Source organism: Camellia sinensis, chromosome 1, assembly GCF_055761805.1.
Source record: "Camellia sinensis isolate YWXY chromosome 1, ASM5576180v1, whole genome shotgun sequence".
NCBI lineage: Eukaryota > Viridiplantae > Streptophyta > Magnoliopsida > Ericales > Theaceae > Camellia > Camellia sinensis.
The window spans coordinates 247,682,951-247,707,949 of NC_138961.1; the positions used below are offsets into that span (position 1 = coordinate 247,682,951).

The 24,999-nt window shown below is 31.1% G+C and overlaps 1 protein-coding gene and 2 long non-coding RNA genes across 3 annotated transcripts; all 3 read right to left on the bottom strand.

The window, feature by feature from the left end:
• Nucleotides 1-1,851: 1,851 nt before the first annotated feature.
• Nucleotides 1,852-2,606, bottom strand: LOC145790751 (uncharacterized). Its single transcript, XR_014329875.1, has 3 exons — nt 2,392-2,606; nt 2,056-2,287; nt 1,852-2,024 (listed from the first exon to the last, which is right to left on the bottom strand). It is a non-coding gene; the product is annotated as an uncharacterized LOC145790751 (long non-coding RNA).
• A 1,746-nt stretch (nt 2,607-4,352) lies between these two features.
• Nucleotides 4,353-7,385, bottom strand: LOC145823068 (U1 small nuclear ribonucleoprotein C-like). The gene is made up of 4 exons (XM_082922066.1): nt 7,326-7,385; nt 7,027-7,068; nt 6,685-6,943; nt 4,353-4,995 (listed from the first exon to the last, which is right to left on the bottom strand). Exons 1-4 carry the CDS (start codon nt 7,383-7,385, stop codon nt 4,733-4,735), a joined length of 624 nt encoding a protein of 207 aa, XP_082778192.1. The 3' UTR covers nt 4,353-4,732.
• A 16,537-nt stretch (nt 7,386-23,922) lies between these two features.
• On the bottom strand, nt 23,923-24,677 carry LOC145790753 (uncharacterized). Its single transcript, XR_014329888.1, has 3 exons — nt 24,463-24,677; nt 24,127-24,358; nt 23,923-24,095 (listed from the first exon to the last, which is right to left on the bottom strand). It is a non-coding gene; the product is annotated as an uncharacterized LOC145790753 (long non-coding RNA).
• Between the last annotated feature and the right edge of the window lie 322 nt (nt 24,678-24,999).

The window sequence follows — 24,999 nt, forward strand, 5'->3', positions numbered from 1 at the left end:
AAGAGTGTAATGATTATGGGTTAGATGTGATGTTTTGTTTTTTATGGCTAAAATAGCCTATTTTGTCTTTTGTGGCTAAAATAGCCAAAAAAGCCCCCAACCCAACTTGCCAAACGGAGCCTTAAAAATATAAGTTCCCAAAAAAAATTTTAAAATATAAAATATTCAAGATAAAATCAAGTTTTGAAATATGATTTAGGCCAATTGATGAATTCAAAACTCCATCAACCTCTTCTACTTGCTTCTTGTGTTGTGTATTTAATCTATATATTATAAATTACATCCAAAGTCAATAACATAGATAAATATATGAATCTCTTATACTTTTTTTTAGTCAACGCGAGATTCTTTATCTTGATAAGTACTAACTCGATAATGTCCATTACTCTCACTGACTCATCATTCATGAACTATGTAATAAGTCATGAGTCTCAAATAAATAGTAAATAACAAATATTAAAATACACCAACAATAATCAATTATATTTATTCTTTAAGCCCATGTGTGTGAATTATTCAAATAAATATGAGATTATAAATTTAACAATCACAATTGCACGGTTTGCATCATATTTATTTTGTAATGCATTCGCAAATTTTTGTGACTCATTTCTATGAAAAACTGGATAAATACAATTTTGACTTAGAAAATAAATGAAGCTTATCAAAATAATTCACGTGATCCTGCACAATATCGAATTGGATGGTTGAATTCATTTTAGAAATGGTCAAGCCTGTCCTAAAAGAAAAAATGTTATATAAATTAATAAATTTTATAAATATTTGTATTAACTAATGTAAAATGTTACATTAGGATCCACTTCATTAATATGTCATCAATTAGTCGAAATTTTTTTATAAAATTTATTAATTTGTTTAATATCATTGTTTTAAAAATGGAGAGAAGTCAATTATATCCATCTCCTCATTTGGATTATCTGGATTATCTCAGTCGGGTTTCAGCTGGGGATGGACTTGAGAACATAGTCTCATCTTTAAGGATGTGCTATATTAACACTTTTTGTAAATCAAAGGTTTGCATATTGTCTACCCATTAATCTGGTGAATAATGAATAATTTCACATCAGTGAATATTTGAAAATTTATTTTAAAATTAGTTATAAATTTTATAAACATTTAAAAATAAAATTATAAATATCCTTATGAATTTGTAATTAATTTTTGAAGATACAATCCCCTAACTTTTTTTTTGAAATTAATATTGAGTTTATAAATAGGTGAATAAGGCCTTGTATGAGACGTCAGTTTTTTGACACCCTGTTAAGGCAACATGACCATAATTATATATCGTCCTCTTGCAGTTCTGTAATGAGTTTGCAGCTCCTAAGGAAAAGCTTGAGCACTTCAAAAACGTCACTCCCCAAGATATCATTTGTTCTCAGGTCCTTTTAAATCTTATTCTAATAAATTTGTGTATTTTTGCCTAGAGAAATAGAATCGCTTACAATTAATTTTTTTCCAAGCTTCAAACATATTGTAAAACTCACTTTCCCGAGCAACGAAACAATTGCTTTCTGTACTCAGTCAATAGTATAACCAACATGAGTCCAACATCAAAATTACTACTCTTTTACATAGAGGAAAAAAAATCCTTTCAAAACTATGAGAAGTTAACCAAACTGCAATCATTAGCATCTACATTTAGCAAAAAGTGGGGTATATTTAGATTCAAGTTGTAAAAGTCTGGAATAAATACATTCAGCACGAAGTTAAAATATTTAAAAAGCAAAGTGGACTCTAAATCTAGAAAAGTAGATGTAATTACATAATTCACAGTTTGTTGAATCAAGGCCAAATCAATATGATTTCGAACCGAGATACAAGGTAAAACATGTTTGACTGCAAGAGTGTTAATACAAGACCAACCATCCCAACCAACAAGTTCAGCATAGAAACATAATAAAGGTTTGAGTTCAGACATATCAACAAAATGCCTAAATATTCTCTTATAAACCCTTGCATTCTACAATTCATTTGACCATATGTTTCAAACAACATAATACCTTTGACCATATGTTTCAAACAACATAATACCTGATCAAGGAAGCAATTCATATTCTATTGGAGTTCATTCGCCCAATGAAGATTCTTTCTGCCAGAGACCTAGATTGGTTTCCATGATCTAAATACAAAACTATTTTCCTGGAATTAGCACACTGACAAACATGCCTAGCACATTGCATACTGAATTACTCATGGCCAAGAATCACAAAATCGAACACTGGACTTGCACAGTAAGTAATGTTTCTGGTTCGCACTCTAGTTCCTGTAAAAACAACAGTCATGACAATAACATATCAATACCATTCACAATTATGAGACACCCAAAAACCAAAAAGCAAAAAACAGAGAAACAACAAAATAACAAACTCATTCTTTTGATTGTTGCCATTCTTGTATAGTCAAAATTTCTTTGCTGCATATGCACAAAATTCATATGTTAAAACAAACGAACGTACAAAACAAAACAAAACAAAAGGCCAAGACACTTTATGCTCTAAATGTCTTAGCACTAGATGCATAGAACAGATGGCATGGAAAAACTACAATATTCATCAACATAATTCAATGTTAAATTAGAAAATTAAAATAAAATTAATTAGTTTACGTTTTTGGTTTATGTCTATCAAAATTTTATAAACTGGATTTTATTTATTTTTAAAAAAACATAAATTACAAACGCGTTTGGTTTGAACAAAATGTTTAAAAAATTTTAAAAACATAAACTAAAAAATATGTTTGTTCAGGCCTAAAATATTTATATTTATTTTTATTATTTATCACAATGGGATCACACACATTATAATTGAAAAAAATTAATTAAAAAAAATAATTGAAAAAAAAAATTAATTGGAAAAAAAATTAATTGAAAAGAAAATCATTGAAAAAAAAAATATCTAAAAAAAAATTAATTAAAAAAAACTTATTTGAAAAAAAATGAAAAAAAATTAATTAAAAAAATAATTGAAAAAAAATTTAATTGGGAAAAAATATTTGAAAAAAATATTAATTGAAAAAAAATTGTTTTAAAAAAATTAATTGAAAAAAAAATTATATGAAAAAAAAAATTATTTGAAAAAAAAATTGAAAATAAATTATTTGAAAAAAAATTGAAAATTGAAAACGTAAACTCATTTTTGGAGTTTACGTTTTTTCCTGAAATTTATAAACTGAGACAACCATTTATAAACCAAAAATATTATCAAACAAATTTTTATGATAGTTTTTTAAGTTTTTGTAAATAGAAACTGAAAACTAAAAACGGAATGGTTACCAAACAGGCGCCAGAGTTCTGTTGACATTCTCCAACAAGTACCTCTTAACTACATACCCAAAAGATTTTCTTTTTCTTTTTCTTTTTCTTTTTCTTTTTTTCCTCACAAGCTCTGTAACTTCGGCAACTGTAAAGCCAACTTCCCGCTCAAAAGGGAATCAATCTCTAAAACACAACCAGAGTTCTGTTGACTTGGATATCTATTGATGATATTTTTTCATCTGCGAAAAAGGAAAAGACAGTGGGGAGGAAAAAGTTGAAGCAGCCTGATGATCATGATCCCCTAAAGGAGTAGAGTCAATGTGCTACCCATTTGAGAAACAAATCAGCATACATTACCCCAGAACCTTAAGACACAAACAATCCAAACAGATCCAGCAATGAAATGCATACCAAATGCATGTTGTCACTAGCGCAGGAAATGAAACAAGATAATTTTTTTAGAGATAAATGGTTGTAATTAATGGCCTAAAATGCTTTTAGAAAAAATGCAGTGATTTCTTACTATTTTGAGATGGCCAGATTTCCTTACACAATTTGTCATGTCCCATAAACAATGTACTGCTGCAATTACACAGTCAATAGCATTCCAATTGTGATGCATCTGAGGCACCTCATCCCACCAGTTACAGCTCAACTTCCACTTCTGATGCAATTGGGCTGGTTGAGATGGAGTCAAATATCATTTGGGTGAGTCAGTTCATCTGGACCTGCTGTTCTATTTGTGATGGATTAAACAAAATTGGGGCGTGGATTGCTTGAAGGGCTGCTGGAATGGATGCTGGTTGCTGGTGATATTTGATGGACACAATGGGTCTGCTGCTGCTATATACCCCAAGGAGAATCTATTGAATAATGTTTTGGCTGCTATTCCATCAGATCTCAACAGAGATGAGTGGGTTGCAGCATTGCCAGGGGCTTTGGTTGCAGGGTTTGTAAAAACTGATAAGGATTTTCAAGAGAAAGGTCTGTTTGAGTGCTGGTGTGCTGGGTTGCTTGAGTGCTTGGGTGCATTTCTGTTGGTGCTGTTCTGTTTGAGTACTGGTCTGCTTTGCATGGTGTCTTGGAAATGCCCTGGGTGGTGGTTTGCAGTGTTTAAACTGGGACCTCTGCTTTGGAGTGCTTGCTGTGATGGGGTTGTGGAGGCACTCTGCTGGTTGCTTCTCTGATCTGGTGCATAACTTCCAGCAGTCATCCACCTCTCGGAGTGGCAGCTGCTCTCCACTCTTGGAAGGGCTGTCTGATCTGTCTATTTTTTTTTCTCCATGCTTTTGTTCTTTTCTTTGTGCGTTGGTTTCTCACCAACTAGGAGGTTGGAGCTTGTTTTAGCTCCAAGCTCCTCTTTATTGATGTAAATTTTCCTTTCCATCAATAAAGTTTTTTTGCCGATCAAAAAAAAAATTCTACAAGATTTAAAAACAAAAACCTAGTACCATACTAATGATCAGCCTCTGGAGCTTGAGCACTCATGTTGAAACTATCAAAACCTCCACTTGTAGGTGTCGCTGAATTAGCCGCCTGATACATAGCCGGGGTAACCATTGAGGTGGAAACACTAGCAGGAGTCATAGTGGTCCCTGGAACTGCTGATGGAGCACCCATTGGTGGAGGCCTTGGGAGGTTGGTAATTTGACCAGGCAAAGCAGCAGCGGCAGCAGGTGGCCCCACCATTGGTGGCATCACTGGTGCAGACATATAACCTGATAACATAAACAGTGATCAGATACAGAATATCCTTAGGGAAACAGGATAGATAATACATTGGGGCCGTTTGGTGCCACTCTACAGAACAGTGAATCAGATTTTCACCTCATTGGCTCCTCGTTCAATTCTTTCTAAGTCATTGGATCCTTTTCCACATTTGAGAATTTCCTCCTTTCTTCCACTCTGTCCCGAAGAGCAACTAGGATCAATTTAGTCACGTTTTCATGTTCCAATTGAACACTTCCCATTTTTCTTTTTGATTCTTCTCGAAGGGGAAGATTATTCTCGTTACCACAGCTCATGGAGCTGCTTATAGCTTTTTCTATTTTGGAAATATGAGCCATGGTGTTTGGTACAGCTTTTGTTTATAGCTTTTAAGGTAGAAGTAGCTCAAATAAGCTAAAAAAATTGATTACCAAGACGCAGGGAAGAGGTTTTTAGCTTCTATTTTCTTATTATCAACTTTCAACTAAGTAGAAGTTGTGCACCAAACAGCCCCATTAAATGGAGAGCCCCAGAAGTTCACCTAGGAATGCCATCACAAAGTGGGGGGAGGGGGGGTGGAAAACTACAGTTGTCAAAATTATACACAGCACGTTTCTCACTATTGAGGGAAGGCAATCCAATGTATCTATTAAGGTTGCCTTTGAATTTATAGATTTGAAATGAAAAGATTAGGCATCAATAATTTGAGGAGTATAGTCTTCAATTCAGTGTAATGTTTTATATTTAGACATTAAGAATGGATTTAAAAGGCTTTATATTGATGAATTTCAAATAATTTGCTGAAAATAATTATTTAAAATCCTTTCATAAAAAATTCTACCTGTACAAGAATCTTAATAAAATACATGTCCCATACCTTTATTCAATCATCCACTTCAGAGTTATCAATCTACCTTCAATAGCCAATCTTCTTATAATTTTATAAAATTCAACTAAAATTCCTTTATTTGAAATCCACTTATCCAAAGCGAACTTAAGAAGATAGTGTGCTTTTTCATCTAAATAAATACCCTTGGTACAAAACCACTGAATGATAACAGTAATTAGAATCTATGCAAGAAAGACATTTTAGTTTTCTGCTACTGCATAAAATGACTTGTAATTCTAACTAGGAATTTCATGAAACCCAAACAAAACTATATGGCTAGTCCTAAACATAATGTTTCACTAATGTTGATCAACAGTCCAAACCATATTACATTGCTAGGCTCCCAGCATGCGAGTGTTGTAACCAATGACAATGACTGAACTATAAGCATACCACGGGTAGTACAATTAAGTATCACAAAAATCTGAGGAAAATGCATAGACAAAAAGACCCTGCACACACCAAAGTATTAGCAAGAAATTTATATAGGTGTCAAGGAATAAGTACACAGATACGTATATAAATATGTTCATGGTTGGACCTAAACAAATGGTCCGATCCCTGACATAAATATTCACCTGAAGCGTAAATCCACACCATGAACACGGCAATACCCTTACATGCCAGCCTAGTCTACAGTGAAAATAAATTATAAGCACGCAGGTAGTGATGAAATTAAATACCAACAAATTTGCGGGTTTAGATGCAAATTTTTTTTTGCAAATGCATCCACACACAAGTCACTGCATCCACCAATAATTAGGACAAAATTAACACATAAGTTGGGTGTCAATGAAGAAGTGTTAAACACACATCCTACCTGGAAGTGGTCTTGGCAAGACTGGTGGCCTAGCTCCAGGGATTAATGGTGAATTGACAGGTAACTGGGTGTTCCCTGCCATTGGCATCATTGGAGTGGGAAGAATAGGCACACGGGGCCTCAGTGCATTGTAAGCAGCACCAACTTGCTGGTATGCAGTAGTTTGCCCAAGATGTTCCTGGATCTTTTGGTGGATCAAACTTTGATTTTGTTGCGCCTCAAATTGCTGATAATAGGTTCTGACATTTGCCTTTATAGATTAAATGTGTAAGAAACATAATGATGTGATCTACACTTCTAAGAAAAAATAGACATGTGCCTATACAATAATACCTTATGTTTGTACCCTGCATTGTGCTGCTCTCTGACAGAAGGCTGAAATCATAAAAAAAGAGATAGTAATACATATAGAACTCAAAAATTACTATCCAATTACGGTTGCAGAAGGAAAAAGAACGGGAGGGAGATATATTTCAAACTCGACAAACAACCAAGGCCTTGAAGCCCAAGTATTACACAGGAAAACCTCAAGGCTAGGGTCTTCTTTTTTTTTTTCTAGAAAATGTATGCTGTAATAATATTGTTGTCATCAGTTAACATAACTTGTTGGGTCTGGTGAGCAGTTCCCAGACAACAATGCTACCTTTGATAGATAACCAATGTTCTGTGAGGGTTAAAAATCTATCCCACATCGTTCATAATCTAATTAGAAAAGAGATAGTGTAAAGTTTAAATATTGGTAGTAGTATAATTGTAAACTTATCCCACATCGTTTAAAAGCAACGCAAAATGTCTGAATATAAGGGGTGATTGAGACATCTAATAATTGCCAAGCTAAGTAGCGTTAGCTTACGACTCAAGCGAGGGCACCAAAGTGGTTGGATGATGGTAAAGTTGATAGTTGGCTTCAACGCTTGAACTCAGGCTAGACCAGTGAACCTGTAGGTTCTAGCTAGCCTAGTTGAACTTAGGCTAAAACGATTAAACCACTAGGTTCTAGCTAGCTTGGTTGAACTCAGGCTAGACCGAGTAAACCTCTAGGTTCTTAGTTGAACCCTGCAGGTTGTGGCCAGCTTAGTTGAACTCAAGCTAGACCAGTGAACCTGTGAGTTGTGCCCGGCCTAGTTGAACTTAGGCTAGACAGTGAACCTGTAGGTTCTCTGGCTATAGCTTTAGTTTAAGTCATTGGACAACCACTTCTTTTTTCATTTCTTTTTGTAATAGAAAATTAAAAAAAAAATAATATTGTGATTATCAAGGACGGGCTTTTATTTTTCATGTATAAAATAAATAAATTAGTGTTGTTATGATCATGGACGGATCTTGAAAATTTGAAAATCTAAATATATACTTTCGCACCCTGTGGATCAGTCCTTGGTGATGATTACAAAACATAAAAATGATGATTTTTTCTATTTCAATCAATAACATTTGGTGGGTTTGGCAACTAACCAAAAAAACTCTTTTTCTTTTTCTTTTGAATATTATATTTTTTAAATTTGTGTCAAAGATTTTATATTTTTTGTGCATCGAGTGTAGAATGATCTAAAACATCACCAACTTATTTTCACTTTTATTTTTAATGAATTGATTTTCATTTTTTTATAACTTATTTGGTCCATGTAGTTGAGTAGACTCTAAAACGCAAAGTTTTTTGAAATTTTTTGAAAAAAGTTCATTAAAAATGAACCCCAGTTCCACTAAATTTTCTAATTAGAAAAGAGATAATGTAGAGTTTAAACACTGGTTGTAGTAGAATCATAACTCAATCCCACATCGTTCATAATCTCATTAGAAAAGAGATAGTGTAAAATTTCAACATTGGTAGTAGCAAAATCGTGAACCCCTCGCACATTATTTAAAAACAACCCATAATGTTTGAATATAAGGTGTGATTGAGACATCTAATAATTGCCGAGCTGCGTAGCGTTAGCTGGTGACTTAAGCGAGTGCACCAAGGTGGTTGGATGATGGTAAAGTTGAAAGGTGGGTTCGACGCTTGAACTCTGGGTAGACCAGTGAACGTGTTCATTCTGGATAGCCCAAGGTTTTTTTTTTTAACATGTATACAATAAAAAATTAATATTGTGATGACCAAGGATGGATTTTTTTCATGTATAAAATAAATAAATTAATATCGTTATGATCAAGGATGGATCCCCGAAATTTGAAAATCTAAATATACTATCGCACCCTTTGGATCTATCCTTGGTGATGATGTTCAACATAAAAATAATGATTTTTTCTATTTCAATCAATAAAATTTGGTGGCTTTTGGCAAACCAACTAAAAACTCTATCTTTTTTTTTTTTTTTTTTGAAATGTAATTATTTTTTTTTAATTTGCCTCTATATTCTTACATTTTTTGTGTATCTAGTGTAGAATGATCTAAAAACATCACCAACTTATTTTCATTTATTTTTTAGTCAATTATTTTCCATTTTAATTTTATAACTTATTTGGTCTATACAATCGAGTAGATGCTAAAATGCAAAGTTTTTTAAATTTTTTTTTGAAAAACCTCTAGTACAAATGAAACAAAAAAAAGAAAAGAAAAATCCAAATACTTACCCCAGTTCCACTAAATTTTCTTTACGAAAAATTACAACTCAATAGTATTTTGGAAAAATAATTACAAATTTTTAAATTTACCACTCTGATGTGGTTTTTTTTTTCTACACTTGCATTACTACCTACCTTTTAAATAATTCAAAATATATTCCAAGCAAAATAAACATTTAAAAGCTTTGACCAGAGAGGATTTGGTGATGGTGTCGGTTGATGGTGTTTACGGGAGAGAAGGAAACATAATCTCATTAGAAAATAGATAGTGTAAAGTTTAAATATTGGTAGTAGTATAATCGTAAACTTATTAACAACCTAAAATAAAAAATAAAAAATAAAGAAAAAGAAAAACCTATTCATTTTCTTTGCATTTTTCTAACCCAACCATACAAAAGAAAAGAATTTAGCACCTTTCACTTCATTTTTTTTCCTTCTCTTTTCCTTTCCCTCCACAAATTCAAGATTCAAACATATTGAAAAAATACAAATAAAAATAAAAAAGGAATTCGTAAAAGGCCACTTTGCAACTTGGCAATCAAGTTTTTGTTGAGTTTTAAGTCTTATTTGAAGTTTGGCTATCCGCTTTCCAATAATTTTTTTTGAAGTTTGGATATCAGCTTCCCAATAAAACTAATTAATTTGGATGGGAACCCTGCAGTTCCGATTGATTAGCCACGTTTACTCCATTATCACAATGCATTCTAAGACTGAAATGACCTGAAGGAAATTTATTAATAAGAAGAAACTGTGCAGCCATAATGGTTATAAAATACCATGTCACTTATCAGCCATTTCAATCTGTTATGATTTGATTCTAGCAGCTACGTTGTAAATACTTTAACAATCAAGACGTCATTTTTCACATTTGATATACCTACTTCAGCACATTATTTTGCAAAGTAATTTAGTGCTTGAAAAATGGAACCACACCACATAAGGGATTTGAAGCAATTTTACTTAAACAAAAAGACAATGTGACATAAGTATGTAACATAACCATGTGGTATATAAACACATTAACAAACTATGGTATAAGAATTAGTCATGTTGAGTGAAGGATTAGATTTCTTACCAGAGAAAGGAAAGGGAGAGAGGGGATGGCGGTTGGTCCTTGTAGGTGGGGAAGACAAAAGACGGTTCAGTGATGGTGGCAGACGATGGCGGCTACTACAGAAGAGAAGGAAACATAATCTCATTAGAAAAAAGATAGTGTAAAGTTTAAATATTGGTAGTAGTAGAATCGTAAATCTATCCCACATCGTTCATAATCAAATTAGAAGAGAGATAGTGCAAAGTTTAAATATTGGTAAACTTATCCCACATCGTTTAAAAGCAACGCAAAATGTCTGAATATAAGGGGTGATTGAGACATCTAATAATTGCCAAGCTAAGTAGCGTTAGCTTACGACTCAAGCGAGGGCACCAGAGTGGTTGGATGATGGTAAAGTTGACAGTTGGCTTCAACGCTTGAACTCAGGCTAGACCAGTGAACCTGTAGGTTCTAGCTAGCTTAGTTGAACTTAGGCTAAAACGATTAAACCACTAGGTTCTAGCTAGCTTGGTTGAACTCAGGCTAGACCGAGTAAACCTCTAGGTTCTTAGTTGAACCCTGTAGGTTGTGGCCAGCTTAGTTGAACTCAAGCTAGACCAGTGAACCTGTGAGTTGTGCCCGGCCTAGTTGAACTTAGGCTAGACAGTGAACCTGTAGGTTCTCTGGCTATAGCTTTAGTTTAAGTCATTGGACAACCACTTCTTTTTTCTTTTTCTTTTTTTTTTGTTTAATAGAAAATTAAAAAAAATAATATTGTAATTATCAAGGACGGGCTTTTATTTTTCATGTATAAAATAAATAAATTAGTGTTGTTATGATCATGGACGGATCTTGAAAATTTGAAAATCTAAATATATATACTTTCGCACCCTGTGGATCAGTCCTTGGTGATGATTACAAAACATAAAAATGTTGATTTTTTCTATTTCAATCAATAACATTTGGTGGGTTTGGCAACTAACCAAAAAAACTCTTTTTCTTTTTCTTTTGAATATTATATTTTTTAAATTTGTGTCAAAGATTTTACATTTTTTGTGCATCGAGTGTAGAATGATCTTAAAACATCACCAACTTATTTTCACTTTTATTTTTAATAAATTGTTTTTCATTTTTTTATAACTTATTTGGTCCATGTAGTCGAGTAGACTCTAAAACGCAAAGTTTTTTGAAATTTTTTGAAAAAAGTACATTAAAAATGAACCCCAGTTCCACTAAATTTTCTAATTAGAAAAGAGATGGTGTAGAGTTTAAACACTGGTTGTAGTAGAATCATAACTCAATCCCATATCGTTCATAATCTCATTAGAAAAGAGATAGTGTAAAATTTCAACATTGGTAGTAGCAAAATCGTGAACCCCTCGCACATTGTTTAAAAACAACTCATAATGTTTGAATATAAGGTGTGATTGAGACATCTAATAATTGCCGAGCTGAGTAGCGTTAGCTGGTGACTTAAGCGAGTGCCCCAAGGTGGTTGGATGATGGTAAAGTTGAAAGGTGGGTTCGACGCTTGAACTCTGGGTAGACTAGTGAACGTGTTCGTTCTGGCTAGCCCAAGGTTTTTTTTTTTTAACATGTATACATTAAAAAATTAATATTGTGATGACCAAGGATGGATTTTTTTCATGTATAAAATAAATAAATTAATATCGTTATGATCAAGGATGGATCCCCGAAATTTGAAAATCTAAATATACTATTGCACCCTTTGGATCTATCCTTGGTGATGATGTTCAACATAAAAATAATGGTTTTTTCTATTTCAATCAATAAAATTTGGTGGCTTTTGGCAAACCAACTAAAAACTCTATCTTTTGTTTTTTTTTTTTTGAAATGTAATTATTTTTTTTTAATTTGCCTCTATATTCTTACATTTTTTGTGTATCTAGTGTAGAATGATCTAAAAACATCACCAACTTATTTTCACTTTTTTTTTAGTCAATTATTTTCCATTTTAATTTTATAACTTATTTGGTCTATACAATCGAGTAGATGCTAAAATGCAAAGTTTTTTAAATTTTTTTTTGAAAAACCTCTAGTACAAATGAAACAAAAAAAAAAAAAAATCCAAATACTTACCCCAATTCCACTAAATTTTCTTTACGAAAAATTACAACTCAATAGTATTTTGAAAAAATAATTACAAATTTTTAAATTTACCACTCTAATGTGGTTTTTTTTTTTTTTTTCTACACTTGCATTACTACCTACCTTTAAAATAATTCAAAATATATTCCAAGCAAAATAAACATTTAAAAGCTTCGACCAGAGAGGATTTGGTGATGGTGGCGGTTGATGGTGTTTACGAGAGAGAAGGAAACATAATCTCATTAGAAAATAGATAGTGTAAAATTTAAATATTGGTAGTAGTATAATCGTAAACTTATTAACAACCTAAAATAAAAAATAAAAAATAAAGAAAAAGAAAAACCTATTCATTTTCTTTTCATTTTTCTAACCCAACCATACAAAAGAAAAGAATTTAGCACCTTTCACTTCATTTTTTTTCCTTCTCTTTTCCTTTCCCTCCACAAATTCAAGATTCAAACATATTGAAAAAATACAAATAAAAATAAAAAAGGAATTCGTAAAAGGCCACTTTGCAGCTTGGCAATCAAGTTTTTGTTGAGTTTTAAGTCTTATGTGAAGTTTGGCTATCCGCTTTCCAATAAATTTTTTTCAAGTTTGGATATCAGCTTCCCAATAAAACTAATTAATTTGGATGGGAACCCTGCAGTTCCGATTGATTAGCCACGTCTACTCCATTATCACAATGCATTCTAAGACTGAAATGACGTGAAGGAAATTTATTAATAAGAACCAAATGTGCAGCCATAATAGTTATAAAATACCATGTCACTTATCAGCCATTTCAATCTGTTATGATTTGATTCTAGCAGCTACGTTGTAAATACTTTAACAATCAAGACGTCATTTTTCACATTTGATATACCTACTTCAGCACATTATTTTGCAAAGTAATTTAGTTACTTGAACAATGGAACCACACCACATAAGGGATTTGAAGCAATTTTACTTAAACAAAAAGACAATGTGACATAAGTATGTAACATAACCATGTGGTATATAAACACATTAACAAACTATGGTATAAGAATTAGTCATGTTGAGTGAAGGATTAGATTTCTTACCAGAGAAAGGAAAGGGAGAGAGGGGATGGCGGTTGGTCCTTGTAGGTGGGGAAGACAAAAGACGGTTCGGTGATGGTGGCGGACGATGGCGGCTACTACGGAAGAGAAGGAAACATAATCTCATTAGAAAAAAGATAGTGTAAAGTTTAACTATTGGTAGTCAACCATTTATGAACACATCATGACTAGTTTTCTCATCATGGAAATGAAAGGAAAAGAAGTACCCTCCCATTGTCTTCAAATTCCTAATCTTTATATTCATAAGCAATACAATTACATACTCACATTTTAAAGAAATGCCAAACTTATAATAGCAAACATAAGAAAACCCTTTACATGCAAATCCAGAACCAACTGACACCAAATTTCCATAAAACAGAACAATGTGCATGATTTAACAATATTATCATTTCCATTCCATATATTAGCATGATTTAACGATTTTTTTTGTCTTATCTATAGCAACAAACTATGACCTTGTTCTATTTCTTCTGTGTACAACTACAAGTTACTGTTAAAGAATCAGAAGAACCCAAACTAAAACCTTCCAATAAGTTAACATGAACAACATATAAATGATGTGGTTTAATTTAATACAAGAAATGCTTGATATGCATACAACTGGGGGGAAAGATGAAACTGACCAAGTTCCTGAAAACCGCATGTGTGCATGTCTTGGAGATTTCGTCTGGTATACGGCGTCCCTATGATATACACCAATATCCTGCAAGGTCACTGCCCAGCAAGAACTTCCCTCCCAAGTCCCGCCTCGCCTCAGCTCCACCAACGCAACACCCAAAAGTGCTTCGTCGTCTCCAACAGATCCAATAATCTACGTATTCTATACAATACAAGTTCCAAATCTATACAACATATCCCAACTTAACAAATGAAAGACATACACAGATTATCACAAAAATTAGGAAAAGTGAGTCCTTCTCAAAAGGACTTTTTACTGTAAACATTTTACTACCGAAAGCTCCTTACAACAAAAAAGGCGGAAAAAACAAAATTTTAAGAAAATTATAATAATACAGATGGATGCCAATTTCCAGCCTCACAAGCAAGATAGATTTGGGAGAGCAGCTAAGTCCACCCGGCTTCATAAGATTTGAGGATTCTCAATACTTCAGATCAATGAGCAAGAAGAGGCATTTAACTTCAACCAGAGAAACCCATCTCACAATAGCATTTCAAGTATACAATCTGGACACTCCAGTCCAAGTAGGCAACAAGTTGCTCAACAAATATGTGTACCATTCGAATTTGTGAAGACTAGTCCCTGCAAGCCAGAGACGAAAGATATTAGCATTCACAGTGATAACAGAACTGACAAGCAATAGCGGCAACACGTACCACAAAGTACATGAATACAAAAATATTTGTGTGCAAATGTACATGGAGAGAGAGAGGGGGGGGGGCTGCAGGCTCCTCCATGGTCAAAATCTTCCATTAAGCAATGGGAAAAATGAAGTCAAACACAAGTGGAGTTCGGCATGACACACATATTTACCTTTCCACAAGTTAAAAAGTGATGATGTAGACGAGCATCATGCGAGTGCAAGAAGAAATTGCAAATTTCAAAAGTACATTTCAGTTTCCATTCCAACATGTGAAAGTATTTTCATAAAAAGCCAAATAACTGAAATTGTATTGTCCATTTAGGCTGCGAAGTTCAAAATGATTAAGCATATTCCCTCCCAAGTTTCAATGACATTATTCAGATCATGGGTTTGATCTCATTTTCACAATTCATTGGACCAGAGTAATTAGGAGTATGTATTCAAACCCCAATAAAGACTAAACCCTGGGTATGCAGTGTAAGTTTATGACCTACAAGAGAACTTCCCAACAAATGCCAAGCTTTTATGCCGTATCCAACAGTAATCACTATTTAATTTCAGCTCCTACATGTGGAAAGGCAGGTATTATCGTTGGGTAGCACCAGTACAACACCTTTTAATGATGAATGTGCAGGTAATATGATAAAGCAAAACAAAGACAATCAAGAACTAAATGAAATTTGAGCAATCACATACAGGAGTAGAGATGAAGTAAAGGTATAAAAATAAGCGAATTGATCATAGTTATTACTACAAAAGTTCCAACTTGGAAGATAGAAATCGCACGGTTTGGCACCTAACCAAAAAAACTCATTACTGCAACTCTTCAATTTTTAAGCATTTACCCTCGCCACTCTGTTCGGTGTCTGCGTATGACCGTAGAAGATCCACGGTGACACGGTTGGAGCTCTGGGAGATAGAGAGATAGTCATGAACGAACATTGCTTGTTCGATCCCCCAAAAAAACATTGTCCTTTGGTTTAACTTATATTTTAAAATATAAGTTACTGAAGAAAAATTTGAAAATTAAAAATTTGTTTGGTTATAAATTTTAAAAATAATTTTGAGCTGATTTATAATTTATTTATTTTTTTAGTTGAATAAATGAATGTAAGAGAAATTTGATTAATTGATGTGTAAAATGTGAGAAAACGAATAGATGAGAGGGAAAAAAATGGTTAATTGATTTATTAATAATAAAAGATAAAAAAAATAAAAAGAAGGATAGAGAAGAGAGAAAATTGATTTTTGAGTTGTATTTTAAAAATTTATTAACTAAACAAATTTTTTTTTATTTTTTTATCCAAATCATGTTTACGAATAGATTATTTTAATTGACTTTTTAATTTTTTTGATTATTTTAATCTGGTTTAAATTTTGGATGATAAGTTTTTTTTTTTAGTTGATTTGATAGCTGTGAAAGAAAAAAAAATAATTATAATTTAAATATAATATTTTATCTTATTAATTATTTTAATATATTTTATTTTTATTAACTATTTTAACCTCCAACCCAACTTTCTAAACATCCCTATGCGATCCCAAAAAAAATATTTGCATGGCCTTCTTCTATTTTTTTCTAGATGAATAAAAAATAAATTTAAAAAATTATAAATCAGTTCAACTCAAACCAAATCATAACTTGATTTGATTTTTTCAATATACAATTGGATTTTATTTTTAAAATAGATGAATTATATTTTACAATTCAATTCATGGATTTGTTGTTATAGTTCTAATTTAGAGCTAAAGCAAGCCTAAATTTATTGATAAATTATGAAATCTAAATTTATTGAGAAAAGTATTTTACTTTTCATTTCTAATTAATTTATTATATTACAAAAAATTTAATAATAAAACTGATACAACTAAAATTACAGTGATCAAATTGACACAATAAATAAATTACAGAAATTACATATATAATTTGATAAAAAAATGATCAAAGAAAATTGGGGCCAAAGGAAGCTAGAATGTGCAAAATTTTGGAAATATGCAATTTCAAAGTCTTACTCCATAAACATTGGAGGCAAGAACACATCGGGGGTATATTAGCTGCATTTTTTTGGCTAGAAAAGCATGGTCAGATTCAATGTCTAAGTGGTAGGACTGCAAACAAGCCGAGTCAAATTTTATAACATTCGAGCTCGGCCCAACTTATTTACAAAGTGCTTCAACTTATTTACAAAGTGTTCGAGCTCGGCTCGAGCTCCAAAAGAGCTACAATATCTAAACCTCGGCTCGTTTGAAATTTATATAACTCGAGCTCGGCTCCTAATGGCTTGTTAAGCCAAGAAAGAACCATGGAAGCCAATAAGCTAACCCTCTGCACTTGCACTTAGATAGAAGTTTGTCTACCTTAAAATGTATTTTGTAATCGATGTGGGACTTCCAACAAACGCACCAAACAACGTCGTTTGGCACAACATTTTCGTCCACTCTGTAAGTCCCACATCGCTGAGAGAGGAAACACTTTTGTGTCCAAATGCTTATAAAGTGGTGAATTGTTGGCACACTAATCAACCAAAAAAAAGCAAAGGCAATCTTTGAATATTTTTTATATTAAAATAATAAGATATCAATATCATTGATGGACCAGTTAAAATATTTTAATTTAAAATAAATGTAATATAATATGTTAATATTTATTATAATATATAATATATAAAAAATATATATATATTTTTTTAAAATATAAAAATATAAAATTAATATTTATATTTTTGAGCTCGCGAGCTTATTCGGGTCAAGCAATATTAAGTTCGAGCTCGGTTTGTTTATTAATTGAGCTTGAAATTTAAGCACGAGCTCGGCTCGTTTATTAATTGAGCTATTAATCGAGCTGAGTTCGAACGAATTTTAACGAGCCGAACTCGAACTTGTTTATGAACAGTTCGATTCGTTTGCAGTCCTACTAAGTGGTTTATTTTGGTAATTGTTTGTTCAAACAAATTTAAAAATATAAGTTCCCAAAAAAAATTTAAAAATATAAAATATTTAAGATAAAATCAAGTTTTGAAATATGATTTAGGCCAATTGATGAATTCAAAACTCCATCAACCTCTTTTACTTGCTTCTTGTGTTGTGTATTTAATCTATATATTATAAATTACATCCAGAGTCAATAATATAAATAAATATATGAATCTCTTCCACTTTTTTTTAGTCAACGTGAGATTCTTTATCTTGATAAGTATTAACTCGATAATGTGCATTACTCTCACTAACTCATCATTCATGGACTATGTAATAAGTCATGAGTCTCAAATAAATAGTAAATAACAAATATTAAAATACACCAACAATAATCAATTATATTTATTCTTTAAGCCCATGTGTGTGAATTATTAAAATAAATATAAGATTAATTTAATAATAACAATAGCACGGTTTGCATCATATTTATTTTGTAATGCATTCTCAAAATTTTGTGACTCATTTCTATGAAAAATTGGATAAATACAATTTTGACTTAGAAAATAAATGAAGCTTATCAAAATAATTCACGTGATCCTGCACAATATCGAATTGGATGGTTGAATTCATTTTAGAAATGGTCAAGCCTGTCCTAAAAGAAAAATGTTATATAAATTAATAAGTTTTATAAATATTTGTATTAACTAATGTAAAATGTTACATTAGGATCCACTTCATTAATATGTCATCAATTAGTCGAATTTGTTTTATAAAATTTATTAATTTGTTTAATATCACTCTTTTAAAAATGAAGAGAAGTCAATCATATCCATCTACTTATTTCAATTATTTCAGTCGGGTTTCAGCTGGGTATGGACTTGAGAACACAGTCTCATCTTTAAGGATGTGCTATATTAACACTTTTTGTAAATCAAAGGTTTGCATATTGTCTACCCATTAATCCGGTGAATAATGAATAACTTCACATCAGTGAATATTAGAAAAATTATTTTTAAATTAGTTATAAATTTTAGGATAAATTACAAATATACCCCTTGAGGTTTGCTTGAAGTACAGATTGCCCCCTATAATTTGAAAAATTACAAATACCTCATTATTAGTATTTTTTATTTATCAGAATTAACTAAAAAAATAAAATTCATAATTGCACTCCTATACAATAATAAAATTACTTAAATTATTAATTGAATCATATTTATAACATCATTAAAAACTGTTAATTTAGTTGATAATTTATTAATAAAAGAGGCGATTTGTTATGAAATTCGAAACCTCAGGGGGTGGAATGTAATTTCCAAAATTACAGGGGGCGATTCGTATTTTAATCAAACATCAGGAGTGTATTTGTAATTTATCTTAAATTTTATAAACATTAAAAAATAAAATTATAAATATCTTTATGAATTTGTAATTAATTTTTGAAGATACAATCCCTTAACTTTTTTTTGAATTTAATATTGAGTTTATAAATAGGTGAATAAGGTTTTGTATGGGATGTCATTTTTTTGGCTGAAAAAAATTTAATATTTGGGTTGCACCCAAAAAAAATTTTTGAAAAAAGTTAGAGAATCTTTATACCATTCAGGATCCGGCTGAATACTGGAAGGTTTGATAATCTTTTAATATAAAAAAAAAACCTCCAATTTGATATGGTTGGGTTGTATTTCTTAAGCTATTGTGTAATCCATTTGCTAAAAATTGTAGCTAGACGACTCGACAATAAAAAAAATTGAAACTTCTTCCAACCAAGAGCTCAAGGAGTCTACAGATCTGATCCTGCAGATTCGGAGAAGGGATCTGTACCGTGTATGTGAATACATAACATGAGAGTAAATGTAATTCAAAAGCTTGTTATATGCATACTTTAATTATTTTGATAAATTTGTGTAATGAGTTTGCTGTTCCCAAGGAAAAGCTTGAGCACTTCAAAAACGTCACTCCCCAAGACATCATTTGTTCTCAGATCCTTTTAAATCTTATTCTAATAAATTTGCGTATTTTTGCCTAGGGAAATAGAATCGCTTACAATTAATTTTTTTCCAAGCTTCAAACATATTGCAAAACTCAGTTTCCCCAGCAACGAAACAATTGCTTTCTGTGCTCAGTCAATAGTAACCAACATAAACTTCTCAATCAAAATTCATCATCTATTTTTGTTGATTTCCAAAATGATTTACTAAGATGAGAGCATTTTTAAATTTTTCTATGTGGCTGGCTGGGACAGAGAAAGGGAAGGGAGAGAAGGGATGGCGGTTGGTCCTTGTAGGTGGGGAAGACAAAAGACGGTTCGGTGATGGTGGCGGACGATGGCGGCTACTATGGAAGAGAAGGAAACATAATATCATTAGAAAAAAGATAGTGTAAAGTTTAAATATTTGTAGTAGTAGAATCGTAAATATATCCCACATCGTTCATAATCTAATTAGAAAAGAGATAGTGTAAAATTTAAATATTCGTAGTAGTATAATTGTAAACTTATCCCACATCATTTAAAAACAACGCATAATGTTTGAATATAAGGGGTGATTGAGACATCTAATAATTGCCGAGCTAAGTAGCGTTAGCTTATGACTCAAGCGAGGGCACCAAAGTGTTTGGATGATGGTAAAGTTGATAGATGGCTTTAACGCTTGAACTCTGGCTAGACCAGCGAACCTGTAGGTTCTACCTAGCTTAGTTGAACTCAGGCTAAAACGATTAAACCACTAGGTTCTAGGTAGCTTGGTTGAACTCAGGCTAGACCGAGTAAACCTCTAGGTTCTAGCTAGCTTAGTTGAACCCTGTAGGTTGTGGCCAACTTAGTTGAACTCAGGCTAGACCAGTGAACCTGTGAGTTGTGCCCAACTTAGTTGAACTTTGGCTAGACAGTGAACCTGTAGGTTCTCTGGCTATAGCTTTAGTTTAAGTCATTGGACAACTACTTTTTTTTTTTTTGTAATAGAAAATAAAAATAATAATATTGTGATTATCAAGGATGGACTTTTATTTTTCATGTATAAAATAAATAAATTAGTATTGTTATGATCATGGATGGATCTTGAAAATTTGAAAATCTAAATATTCTTTTGCACCCTGTGGATCGGTCCTTGGTGATGATTACAAAACATAAAATTGATGATTTTTTCTATTTCAATCAATAACATTTGGTGGGTTTAGCAACTAACCAAATAAACTCATTACTGCAACTCTTCAATTTTTAAGCATTTACCCTCGCCACTCTGTTCGGTGTCTGCGTATGACTGTAGAAGCTCCATGGTGACGCGGTTGGAGTTCAGGGAGAGAGAGAGAGTGATAGTCATGACCGAACTTTGCTTGTTCCCCAAAAAAAAAACACTCTCCTTTGGTTTAACTTATATTTTAAAAAATAAGTTATTGAAAAAAAAAATTGAAAATTGAAAATTTGTTTGGTTTTAAATTTTAAAAATAATTTTGAGCTGATTTATAATTTATTTTTATTTTATTTTTAGTTAAATAGATGAATGTAAGAGAAAATTTAATTAATTGATGTGTAAAATGTGAGAGAATGAATAGATGAGAGGGAAAAAAATGGATAATTGATTTATTAATAATAAAAGATAAAAAATAAAATAAAAAGAAGGATAGAGAAGAGAGAAAATTGAGTATTGAGTTTTGAGTTGTATTTTAAAAATTTATTAACCAAACAATTTTTTTTATTTTTTTATGCAAATCATGTTTAGGAATAGATTATTTTAATTGACTGTTTAATTTTTTGATTATTTTAATCTGGTTTAAATTTTGGATGATAATTTGTTTTTTTTTAGTTAATTTGATAGCTGTGAAAGAAAAAAAAAATTATAATATAAATATAATATTTTATCTTATTAATTTTTTTAATATATTTTATTTTTATTAACTATTTTAACCTCCAACCCAACTTTCTAAACATCCCTATGTGATCCCCAAAAAAATATTTGCATGGCCTTCTTCTATTTTTTTTTCTAGATGAATAAAAAATAAATTAAAAAAAATTATAAATCAGTTCGATTCAAATCAAATCATGACTTGATTTGATTTTTTCAATATACAATTGGATTTTATTTTCAAAATAGATTAATTATATTTTACAATTCAGTTCATGGATTTGTTGTTATAGTTCTGATTTAGAGCTAAAGCAAGCCTAAATTTATTGATAAATTATGAAATCTAAATTTAAGTTAGATTTCTTGAATAGTTAATGTTAAATTCATGTATTTTAAATCTACAACTATCCGAATAGACACATTCGCATTAGTTTGTCTCTTGTATCAAGTTGATGATTTGATTATATCAATTTTATAATTGAATTTTTCATATCGTGTTAATTTAGTCAAAATAATGTCACTTTAGTAATGAGCTGCTTTTTTTGGCTAGAAAAGCATGGTCAGATTCAATGATAAGTTTTGTGGGATTGTCTAAGTGGCCTATTTTGATAATTGTTTGTTCAAACAAATTTAAAAATATAAGTTCCCAAAAAAAATTTTAAAATATAAAATATTCAAGATAAAATCAAGTTTTGAAATATGATTTAGGCCAATTGATGAATTCAAAACTCCATCAACCTCTTCTACTTGCTTCTTGTGTTGTGTATTTAATCTATATATTATAAATTACATCCAAAGTCAATAACATAGATAAATATATGAATCTCTTATACTTTTTTTTAGTCAACGCGAGATTCTTTATCTTGATAAGTACTAACTCGATAATGTCCATTACTCTCACTGACTCATCATTCATGAACTATGTAATAAGTCATGAGTCTCAAATAAATAGTAAATAACAAATATTAAAATACACCAACAATAATCAATTATATTTATTCTTTAAGCCCATGTGTGTGAATTATTCAAATAAATATGAGATTATAAATTTAACAATCACAATTGCACGGTTTGCATCATATTTATTTTGTAATGCATTCGCAAATTTTTGTGACTCATTTCTATGAAAAACTGGATAAATACAATTTTGACTTAGAAAATAAATGAAGCTTATCAAAATAATTCACGTGATCCTGCACAATATCGAATTGGATGGTTGAATTCATTTTAGAAATGGTCAAGCCTGTCCTAAAAGAAAAAATGTTATATAAATTAATAAATTTTATAAATATTTGTATTAACTAATGTAAAATGTTACATTAGGATCCACTTCATTAATATGTCATCAATTAGTCGAAATTTTTTTATAAAATTTATTAATTTGTTTAATATCATTGTTTTAAAAATGGAGAGAAGTCAATTATATCCATCTCCTCATTTGGATTATCTGGATTATCTCAGTCGGGTTTCAGCTGGGGATGGACTTGAGAACATAGTCTCATCTTTAAGGATGTGCTATATTAACACTTTTTGTAAATCAAAGGTTTGCATATTGTCTACCCATTAATCTGGTGAATAATGAATAATTTCACATCAGTGAATATTTGAAAATTTATTTTAAAATTAGTTATAAATTTTATAAACATTTAAAAATAAAATTATAAATATCCTTATGAATTTGTAATTAATTTTTGAAGATACAATCCCCTAACTTTTTTTTTGAAATTAATATTGAGTTTATAAATAGGTGAATAAGGCCTTGTATGAGACGTCAGTTTTTTGACACCCTGTTAAGGCAACATGACCATAATTATATATCGTCCTCTTGCAGTTCTGTAATGAGTTTGCAGCTCCTAAGGAAAAGCTTGAGCACTTCAAAAACGTCACTCCCCAAGATATCATTTGTTCTCAGGTCCTTTTAAATCTTATTCTAATAAATTTGTGTATTTTTGCCTAGAGAAATAGAATCGCTTACAATTAATTTTTTTCCAAGCTTCAAACATATTGTAAAACTCACTTTCCCGAGCAACGAAACAATTGCTTTCTGTACTCAGTCAATAGTATAACCAACATGAGTCCAACATCAAAATTACTACTCTTTTACATAGAGGAAAAAAAATCCTTTCAAAACTATGAGAAGTTAACCAAACTGCAATCATTAGCATCTACATTTAGCAAAAAGTGGGGTATATTTAGATTCAAGTTGTAAAAGTCTGGAATAAATACATTCAGCACGAAGTTAAAATATTTAAAAAGCAAAGTGGACTCTAAATCTAGAAAAGTAGATGTAATTACATAATTCACAGTTTGTTGAATCAAGGCCAAATCAATATGATTTCGAACCGAGATACAAGGTAAAACATGTTTGACTGCAAGAGTGTTAATACAAGACCAACCATCCCAACCAACAAGTTCAGCATAGAAACATAATAAAGGTTTGAGTTCAGACATATCAACAAAATGCCTAAATATTCTCTTATAAACCCTTGCATTCTACAATTCATTTGACCATATGTTTCAAACAACATAATACCTTTGACCATATGTTTCAAACAACATAATACCTGATCAAGGAAGCAATTCATATTCTATTGGAGTTCATTCGCCCAATGAAGATTCTTTCTGCCAGAGACCTAGATTGGTTTCCATGATCTAAATACAAAACTATTTTCCTGGAATTAGCACACTGACAAACATGCCTAGCACATTGCATACTGAATTACTCATGGCCAAGAATCACAAAATCGAACACTGGACTTGCACAGTAAGTAATGTTTCTGGTTCGCACTCTAGTTCCTGTAAAAACAACAGTCATGACAATAACATATCAATACCATTCACAATTATGAGACACCCAAAAACCAAAAAGCAAAAAACAGAGAAACAACAAAATAACAAACTCATTCTTTTGATTGTTGCCATTCTTGTATAGTCAAAATTTCTTTGCTGCATATGCACAAAATTCATATGTTAAAACAAACGAACGTACAAAACAAAACAAAACAAAAGGCCAAGACACTTTATGCTCTAAATGTCTTAGCACTAGATGCATAGAACAGATGGCATGGAAAAACTACAATATTCATCAACATAATTCAATGTTAAATTAGAAAATTAAAATAAAATTAATTAGTTTACGTTTTTGGTTTATGTCTATCAAAATTTTATAAACTGGATTTTATTTATTTTTAAAAAAACATAAATTACAAACGCGTTTGGTTTGAACAAAATGTTTAAAAAATTTTAAAAACATAAACTAAAAAATATGTTTGTTCAGGCCTAAAATATTTATATTTATTTTTATTATTTATCACAATGGGATCACACACATTATAATTGAAAAAAATTAATTAAAAAAAATAATTGAAAAAAAAAATTAATTGGAAAAAAAATTAATTGAAAAGAAAATCATTGAAAAAAAAAATATCTAAAAAAAA

Coding starts and splice junctions, on each gene's coding strand:
- LOC145823068 (XM_082922066.1), bottom strand. CDS start 7,385: ATGTGGGATAGATTTTTAACCCTCACAGAACATTGGTTATCTATCAAA. Junction 7,069..7,325: donor CTATCAAAGGTAGCATTGTT/GTCTGGGAACTG, acceptor TTATGATTTCAG/CCTTCTGTCAGAGAGCAGCA. Junction 6,944..7,026: donor ATGCAGGGTACAAACATAAG/GTATTATTGTAT, acceptor TAATCTATAAAG/GCAAATGTCAGAACCTATTA.